The sequence below is a fragment of the Bison bison genome, unplaced genomic scaffold (genome assembly GCF_000754665.1).
Source record: "Bison bison bison isolate TAMUID 2011002044 unplaced genomic scaffold, Bison_UMD1.0 scf7180017864487, whole genome shotgun sequence".
Lineage (NCBI taxonomy): Eukaryota > Metazoa > Chordata > Mammalia > Artiodactyla > Bovidae > Bison > Bison bison.
Window position 1 is genome coordinate 8,281,865 of NW_011495047.1, and position 8,911 is coordinate 8,290,775.

Below are 8,911 nucleotides of genomic sequence, written 5' to 3' on the forward strand. Positions count from 1 at the left end.
GAGAACACGGTGTAACCAGTGTTGTTGGGGGCTTGGCTGTCCTCCCCTGTGGGTTCCTGGCACAAGAGCTAGGGAATGCAGAGTGGTCAGGTGTGGTCATCAGGGAACAAGGGTCAAGATCAAGAGGCCAGAAGCCAAGAGGCAGGACGTGGAGAGGGGGGGCTGGGGCTGGTGGGGTCACCATGCACACTTTACACAACCAACGGGAAGGCCTTGCGGGGGGAGAGGGGAGGCGGGAGGCCGGGAAGGAGTGAGGACAGCTCTCCTGGCCTGAGCAGCTCAGGGAAACCACAGGCAGCTGAGGGGCAGGGCCGGAGCTCTATGCCCACCCCATACCCAAGGCCCAGCCCTCACCCCAGGGCCCTCCCTGCACCTGCTTTCCCCACAGCAGGCAGGTTTACAGGAACAGCCTCCCATCCTCAGCCCCCAAGGCGGGAGCAGGGGGGCAGGAAAGAGTGAGGGGGGGCTCCGGCCCCTCTGAGGAGCTGAAGGGGACTCAGAAATATGAATGAAAAAGGCCGAAAGGTTTTTACTCTGTGAGCCCCAGGGGAGGGCCGGGCAGAGCACAAGGTGTCCACAAGAAGAGGGGGTGCGGGGAGGAGGAGCTGGTGCTGGAGGAGAAAGGGGGTGGGGGGCTCTGGAGCCCCAGTCCCGGGTCCAGCTCAACACCTGCCCACCGGAGTTCACACTGGAGTCCTGGGCAGTCCTGAGATCATGGGGCCCGCCTGAAGTCTGGGTCAGGATAGGAACGCTGGGCAGAGGGAAGAGGTCGGCCCGGGCTGCCCGAAGCTGATCCAAGTTCTCCCAGGGCTGGAGTTTCCACGGCAGGAGGCGGCACTGGCTAGGCAGGCACCGCTGAGGCCCTGTGCTGCTCCATCTGCGGAAGCCGGGGGCCCAGACCCTTGGGCTCCCAGCTCAGGCTCTCAGTCAGCAAGAGCCACTGGGTTAGGCTCAGAGCTCGTCAGGGGGGCTGTGTGTGAGCGGGGAAGCCTTCTGGATGCCCTCGTCCTCCTCGGGGCTGGGGTCTCCGTCGAGGTCGCCCAGCTCCTTTCTCTGTTTGCTGCTGCCACCGCCCAAGCCCTTGGCCCGGCCACTCTTCTTCTTGGATTTCTTGCCTCCCAGGGCGGCTGTGTCCCCCTTCTTGCCAGACCACTGTTCTGCCAGGCAGCCTGCAGGGAGGAGGAGACACACCCTCAACAGGCTGGCTGCCTGGCTGAGTGAGGAGCTCAGACTGCAGAGCCACTGGGGGCGGTGATGCGATCTGGCCCCAGCTCTGCTTCCCTGGGGTCCCCCCGGCCCGTCTGGGGGGCATCTGAGGCACCAGGCCCTGACCCCGCCCTGTACCATCCAGCCCCCTGAGGATGGAGGCTCCAACGCCGCCATTTCTTATTTCTTTTGCATCCTCTCCTCACCCGCCTCCCCTGAGGGGGGAGCATGGAGGGCCCAGCCCTGCTGCCCTGGGACTCACTGGCGTCCTTGCCCTTCAGCACGTGGTTGGCGCAGAGGAACTGAGTCAGGTCCTCCTCCTGGTGGTTCCTGTACCAGTCCTCGATCACCTCCTCGAACTCCTCCACCAAGACGTCGCACTGTTAACCGCAAGGCCTCACGTCGGCAACGCCCAGGCCTGGCCTCTCCCGGGGGAGCCGGGCGAGCCTGAGCCTCGTCTCGCCACCCACCGGGCTGGTGGCTGTGACTCCCCCAAGGAGGCCGTAGCCAGAGGCGGGGTGAGACGGCTTGACCACAGTCCCCAGGCTCCCGGTGGCCCTCGTCAACTGAGGACCTGCCCTCACTGAGCCCGGGCGGCGGCGGGGCCCCTACCTGCTTCTTGAGGTCGGCCACCTCTGCCGAGGTCTCGTTCCACAGCTCGTAGGGGATGTCCATCACCACCTTGACCCCTTTGTGCACCAGGTTGTGCAGCGTCTCAAAGGTCTCTGACATGCCCTGGAAGACACGATGGGATGTGAGAGGAAGAGACCCTTCCCCTCCCTGCCCTGCTCCTCTCCCGGTGCGGCTGGAGACCCAGGGACCCCGCTAAGGTCAGGACCCTCTCCGGCGTCTCACGCTCATCCTCACCTTCCCCTCCCCTCTTTGTGGCCTGCGTCCCACAACCCCTCCACACACACAGCCTGTCCTGCCTCCCCACACCTCCTCCTTTCGGAAAGGTTGCTCTCGGGGCCCTTTGAGCAAATACTCCTTTCCAGGATAATAAACTGGTCCTGTCTCTTTCCCCTCACTGTGGCCTCCCCCGTGTCCAGCCCACTCCCTACTTCTGGTTCTTCCCACAACTTGTACCTTTCCTTGTTGGGAAGAAGCACAGCCGAGGCAGGGAAGACTCTTGGTTCTGTACGAAATTATTTCTGCCCGCCACCTAGGTCTTCTCCACAGAGACAACACACTACCTGTTTCTTCTGTCTCCCAGAGACCACGAAAGTGGACACAAGCCACTACGCACACAAAAATAGCCTCTCCTCCACCCCCGCACAAGCAGCTGTATGTACGTATCATATACACCATTCTGCACTGTGCGTTTTTTTACTTAATAATATCCTTTGGAGAGGGCTTCCCAGGTGGCTCAGTGGTAAAGAATCTGCCTGCCAATGCAGGAAACTCAGGTTCCATCCCTGGGTCAGGAAGATCCCCTGGAGAAGGAAATGGCTACCCACTCCACTATTCTTGCCTGGGAAATCTCATGGACAGAGAAACCTGGAGGGCTATAGTCCATAGGGTCGCAAAAGAGTTGGACGTAACTTAGCGACTAAACAACTATACTCTGGAGGTGATTTTAGTTCAACTCATAAAGAACTACCTCATTCTTCATTGTACAGTTTGCCTAAGAGTCCACTGAATGGCCAATTTACTTAACCACTCCCCTACTAGTGAATGGTCAGGCTGCTTCTAATTTTTTCGCTATAGAAAGTAAAATTAAACATTGTTACGTTAAACATGGGTTTATTACCAAGTACAATGTTAATACAAATTATAAAGATAAAACCTAGGACTTTTGTGGCTTAGAAGTATTTCTCTAGGTTTCCCAAGGGTTTCTGAAGGATCTCCTTTTCTAGAAGGGTACTTAGGTGGAGAAGTGTGGGAGACAGCTCTTCTACCAGGCATAGAAGATGCAGAGATAAAGAAACATGGGCCCTTATAGGAGTGACAGGAGACACATGAGCCTCCAGACCCCTCACAACCCCCTCTGGATCCTTTTGGAAAGACACATGGCAACAGGTATACGGGGAGGGGTATGGAGATAGGTGGGTTGGATGACATCTTATCAATGTCCAGGAGTCCTGGCATCATTCAGCCACAGAAGAGAGTTTATTGTCAGTTTATTGTCAAGCCACTCCCTGGAATTGTGTGGCTGGTAGATTCTGTGTATGAGAGTGGTGAGCTCACACAGGTGTATTGACTTCTGAGCCACTGCATCCGTGTGACACAGTCTTCAAGCAGTATGTGTGAGATGGGGCAAGAGCAAAGGAAGAGGAAAGGGAAGACATCCAGTTTTTGATGGGACTTTAAAACCCTGGGCCAGGGCAAGACTGCTGTTGTACGGATCTGTTTTCCCATCACACATCTCATTTTGGATCAGAACTTAAACTGATTCACTTTATTTTTTCACACATTCATGCACCTTTCTTTTGTGGATAGAAAAATAAATAGCACAAGGGGAAATTTTAAAAAAAGGAAACATGGGCCTTGCTGCAAGGAAGCTCATTCTCCAGTGAAAGAAGCATTCGTGTACATGGTGAGTGCAATAAATGTCATAAAGGCATCATGATGGAGGTCCAGGTAGGGCCCCATGGGCCCAGAGAAGGGATACGGCAGCCATCACCCCCTCCCCAAGAGTTTTCTGACATCTCCTCTAAACTCCCACAGTTCTGCGCATCCTGAGTTCTCCCTGCACAAAGTGCTCTGACCCCAAGGGGGCTGCCACCCGGGAGCGTTTCTGTCCTAGGCTGAGGCAGGACCCCAGGGGGCAGGCCCAGACATCAGGAATGTGCCCACCTGCACTGAAAAGTCAGGCCGCTCAGGACGGGAGGGATGCAGATGGCAATGGATAAAGAACAGGGAGCTGCCGAGGAGGGAAGCTCCCAGGGCATGATCTTCTGATGGCACCCAGACCAGGAGACACACTGAGACCCGAAGCCCGGCCCCAGTGGGGAGGAAGGGCATATACAAAGCCAACCTTAGCAAATCGGTTGCTGCCGGTCCTCTCCTTGTGCAGGCTGTAGTCCAGGAGCCGCTTGCAAATGGTCTCCGTGACTTCAATTAACCTTAAGTCCCTGCCGAGACAGCAGCACAAGACAGTCCCTGCCTGAGCTCCCCTCCTCGACCCTGCGGGTTAGGGGTCCAACCCTCCAACCCCAGCACCTGCACGGCTCACCAACGGGAAGGCAGAGCTGGGAGGGAGATAGGTCATCAGGGGGGCTCTGAAATGCTGGAACACAGACCAGAAAGACACAATTGTAACAGCTCTATGGGAAGAAAGTTGTTGTTGTTTTTTTTTAAATATAAAGTTAAATGATTAGCTAGATTAAAAAAAATAAAGCAAAATGTATGGATATTTGATGTCGAGATAGTGTTTCATTTTGAAAGGATGATCATAGTTGATGGAAATGCTTTTTGGTTTGTTTTCAGTATTTATACCTGGCAAGGTATAAAAGTTGGTAAGCCTGTTTTTTTCTGGCTGCCCTGAGCAGCTTGCAGGATCTTAGTTCCCTGACCAGGGATTGAACCTGGGCCATGGCAATGAAAAATGTCCAGCCCTAACCACTGGACCACCAGGGAATTTCCCAGCAATCCTATATTTTTAAAGACTGATCCATAAATTCCAATCACTGGGAATCACTGGTGAGGTCCAATAGTCTTGCTTTTACAGATGAAGGATGTGAAGCCCAGGGGCACTTGGGGATTTCGGAAGGCCATACAATCAGTTCAGGGTAGAATCAGTGGGCAAACCTGGGTCTCAGTTAGAGCTGCCTCCTTTTTGTGGGTCTGCCTAGTGGGGAGGGAGAAGGGAACTTCACGACGCTGATGCCTCAAGGAACAAAGCAGGGCAGGCTGGTGCCCCTCTCCCTCCCCTCTACTTACGACTTGGTATACTTGACGCCTGAGGCCTTCCGGTCCAGGATGCCATAGCCTGTGTCGATCACCTCCTTGGTCTTGCCAGTTTCCTCAAAGGCTGACTTCAGCTCCACAGCAACATATTTACACACTGGGGAAAGAAGACACAGCACCACCGACTGAGTGCATCTGAGTCTTTGCTGGGAGCCGGCTCCCAGCAAAAGAGACCCAAGGGGACGCCTCCGCAGGACTGGGTTGAGTTGATGCTTGGGGCAGAGAAAGGAGTCAGCACCAGACCAGCAGTAGAGTTCAGTGGGTGAAAGTAGGCTCCAAGACCCACTGCCCCCTGTCCTCTCTGGGCCCTCATTCTACTGTCTCCATTTCTCCCAGCTCCTTCCTGTCCCCTACCCCGACAATCATTCATGTCACTGAAAAGAATTTCAAACATACAGAAAAGCTGAAAGAGTACAATGAATAACCATACACCTTACATCACAGTCAAGAGTTGTTAGTAAAAAAGAAGAAAAATAAATTAAAAAAGAAAGAAAAAAGAACAAAAAGAGCTGTTAGTTAAAAAAAAAACCAAAAAACACAACAGTGATTTACCACTATTTCCAATTTATAATATAAAGCAATGTGATAATAATAGATGTCAACAATATACGCACTGTTTTTGCTAAACCATTTTGAAAATAAGCTACAAGACATCATGATCTTTGCTCCTAAACAAGTCATCGAGCACTTCCTAAGAACAAGGACCTTCCCCTACTAATCATAAAACCACCACCATGCTTGGAAGATTTAACAACAATTCCTATCTCATCTAATACTCAGTCCATGTTCAAATTCCCCAATTGTTCCCAAGATGTTTTTTATGGCTATTTCATTTCTTGATTTCATATGTTATTTCAACACCAGTTCTCTATTCCTACCAAGTTAATTTGCTCCACTTCCCCCTACAGGCCTGTTTCTACTGTTTTTGTACATTTATTTTCTCATTTCCTCTTATTCTTCTTCAAATAGTTATTAAGCAACTCCTACGTGTCAGGCACTGCCTGGGGACACAGAGAGGAAAACAAGGTCCCTCCCTCCCAGATACTCAGTCTAATGGAGCAGAAAGAAGTGTAAACAAATAATTACCATTGCATAAGGACTGCTACTACTGAATGTGTGCAGTGCTTGGGGCCTTAGGAAAGTGCGTGATGCCCTCTAGGGCTTCAGGGCTTGTCTGTCCTTTCTCTCCACCTCATCTTAAAAGCCTGCTCCCCCAGGAAGCCCTTCTGGATGAGTCCCACCTGCTCTTGATTTCATCCTGAGACACTGTAGGACCCATGCTCTCACCAAGGGCCTTGATCATCTCATGTGACTCTCCAATTAGACTACAAGGGCACTCAAAGAGAGGATCATGGGCTGAATTTCTTCCTTATTCCTCTATTTTGGGACTTGGTATGTGCTGGATACTTGATAAATACTGCCCGGAGAGACTGTGCTTGTGATAGAGCAGCTTCTGATGCCTCTGAATGGAATATGATCTGCAGGCTAAATGTCAACAGCATTGTTTTAATAACAACAGCAGAGTTGGATAGAAAACCAATTTACCACCAAAACAAACAAATCCCCTGCAGGCCTGCTTGGTGAACTTTTATAACATATGCATTAATAGATGGCTTGGAGAACTTGGAACACATTAAGATTCCAAAACGTCAGCCACTGATCTCAGAGTCCAGGATGAACTGAGGGTGTCTCGCCTCCCTGGCTCTCCATCCAGGGCCACCGAGGCTCCCGCCCTCTTCGGTCCTGTACTCTGTGTGAGCTTATCATTTTTCTGACTCCTGTGCTCCCCCCTCCCAGGTGCTCACTATGTAGTATGCCAAGCCCAGGGGGTTGGAACCCATCAATCCATTTCTCTTATATCCATCAAATACAACCTTGCTTCTCAACTCTCCCAAACCTTACCTCTTCAAGACCCCCTCTGGGGATCCCACCCAGAACCAGACTTGGAGGAGGCTCATGGCATAGACCCTAGATCCCCGTGAACATCCACCCACTTCTTTCTGGGCAGGTTCTCTTTTCTCTGTGCCAAGGCCTCTTCTACTCAGGCTACTAAGCCAGAGGCAGGCTTTGTGGGCCAGACAGTCAGCACTTAATAACTAAGGTGTCACAGTGATAATAAAAGTAAATATACACTTAGGTTAAGCCATCCCATGACTGAAAATCTCTTCTCTTTTATTCTTTATCAATTACCTACAAAATCAGGTTGGATTAGAATGATCTAAAGATTTTTGCCAGCTCTAGGCTTTTATGAGTCTCCTATGGAAAAGAAGTGTGTGCTTCTTAGGCTGTGAGAACAATAAGAGAAACCATAAGGGCTCTTTGGCATCAGAATAAGATAGAAAATGAGAAGGGGAAGTAAAATCCCCAAAGGACCTTAGCTGTGGCCAGAAGAGTGAAAGGAAGGCATTAGAACCCTGTGACTGTCTGTTCAAGAGAGTGAGGGAGAAAGTACAGGCTAGAACCCATACTGGAAGGCTGACCAGTGAGGTCAGCTCATCTCTGAAGCAACTCACCTTTAATCTCTCAAATGAAAGGATTACGCCTCCCAAACCACCCACACTTCCCAGTGCTCAGGAAATATCTGGCTGGCTACAGGCTTTGAATTAGGATGCAACCGGTTTATAGCCAGCTTTCAGGGGTGAGGGGCTGGGGTTAGAGAGGTGAGAACGTAGGAGTGTGTGTAAAAGTCTGAGGACAAAACTGAGAAATGGAGATGAGGGAAAAAAAGGTAGGGCCTTGGCTGGTGTGTGTGCTGGCATGCTTCTCTCTCCTTTTGTCTCCCTCCCTATCTCTGTTTCTCTCACACACACACAAGTGCCACACTTCCACCTCTCTGTCTTTGGGATTCACTGTGTTCCCATATCCCTAAAATCTCCCTCTCTCACCAAGTTCCCCCAGGTTCTATTTTTCTCCTAAAGTGACCCCTTAGGTCTCAGACCCTCTTCCTTCCTCCACACACTCCCACAGCACCCCAGCTTCACCCACGTTCACTCATGCCTGTATGTGAACAGCTACCTAGACAAGGTCCCTTGCCCTGGAGGAGCTCACGGCTAATGGAGGAGACGGCCGGTGACACACAGCCGGTTGTGGTCAGGGCACAAGGGGAGCGTCTCAAGTTCTTTCCCCAAGACGGGTCATGTGAATCTTTTCAGTTCCTCAAATTTGTCCTTTGCCTGTAGGTCTCTGCATCTGTGACTTCGCTTCTCTTCACTCGACTAACTCCTAACCACTCAGGGCTTCCAGGAGGAAGCCTTTCCCCGCATTTGGGGGTCTAGATTTAGATGCTCCTCACCCAGCCCCCAAAGCCCGGCGCCTCCTCTCTCGTGGCATCTACCACCCCCATTGTAACTGCTTGTTTTCAGCGATTTCTGAGCTCCAGGTGCACCGAGACCCGATCTCTCGGCCGCCCCTGCGTTCCCAGCGTCCAACACAGTGCCAGGCACAGAGTAGGTTCCAGGAAAGGAGACCCGCTCAGAGCCCGGGACGGTCCCTCCCCCAACCCTCTCTGCAAGCCCCGCCCCCCAGCAGGATACTCCCCACGGGCCCCGCCCCCTCACCTTCGCATTTGCTGGGCAATCGAACCCAGTCGGTGTCCTCGGCTCGGGCTTGCCTGGGGCCCAGCTCCGGGGCCGGCAGTAGCAGCAGCAGCAGCAATAGCAGGGAAAGAAGCAGAAGACGGTGGGGCCTGGGTCGGGGCCCGGACGCGGGCTCAGGTAATGGCTCCATGGCCCAGCCGGACCCGACCCGAGCGGACCGGGGCTGTGCTTCCTCCGGCTGCGCGCGCTGGGCAGCTTCC

At 52.5% G+C, this 8,911-nt stretch overlaps 1 protein-coding gene across 1 annotated transcript; it reads right to left on the reverse strand.

Moving 5' to 3' along the window:
- Positions 1-503: 503 nt before the first annotated feature.
- On the reverse strand, positions 504-8,905 carry CNPY3 (canopy FGF signaling regulator 3). Its single transcript, XM_010863154.1, has 6 exons — positions 8,673-8,905; positions 5,089-5,212; positions 4,184-4,280; positions 1,819-1,941; positions 1,469-1,586; positions 504-1,169 (listed from the first exon to the last, which is right to left on the reverse strand). The coding sequence occupies exons 1-6, from the start codon at positions 8,839-8,841 to the stop codon at positions 952-954; spliced, it is 849 nt and encodes a 282-aa protein (XP_010861456.1). The 5' UTR covers positions 8,842-8,905; the 3' UTR covers positions 504-951.
- Between the last annotated feature and the right edge of the window lie 6 nt (positions 8,906-8,911).

Coding starts and splice junctions, on each gene's coding strand:
- CNPY3 (XM_010863154.1), bottom strand. CDS start 8,841: ATGGAGCCATTACCTGAGCCCGCGTCCGGGCCCCGACCCAGGCCCCAC. Junction 4,281..5,088: donor GGCGTCAAGTATACCAAGTC/GTAAGTAGAGGG, acceptor CTGTCTCGGCAG/GGACTTAAGGTTAATTGAAG. Junction 1,942..4,183: donor GCAGCAACCGATTTGCTAAG/GTTGGCTTTGTA, acceptor CGTGTCTTCCAG/GGCATGTCAGAGACCTTTGA.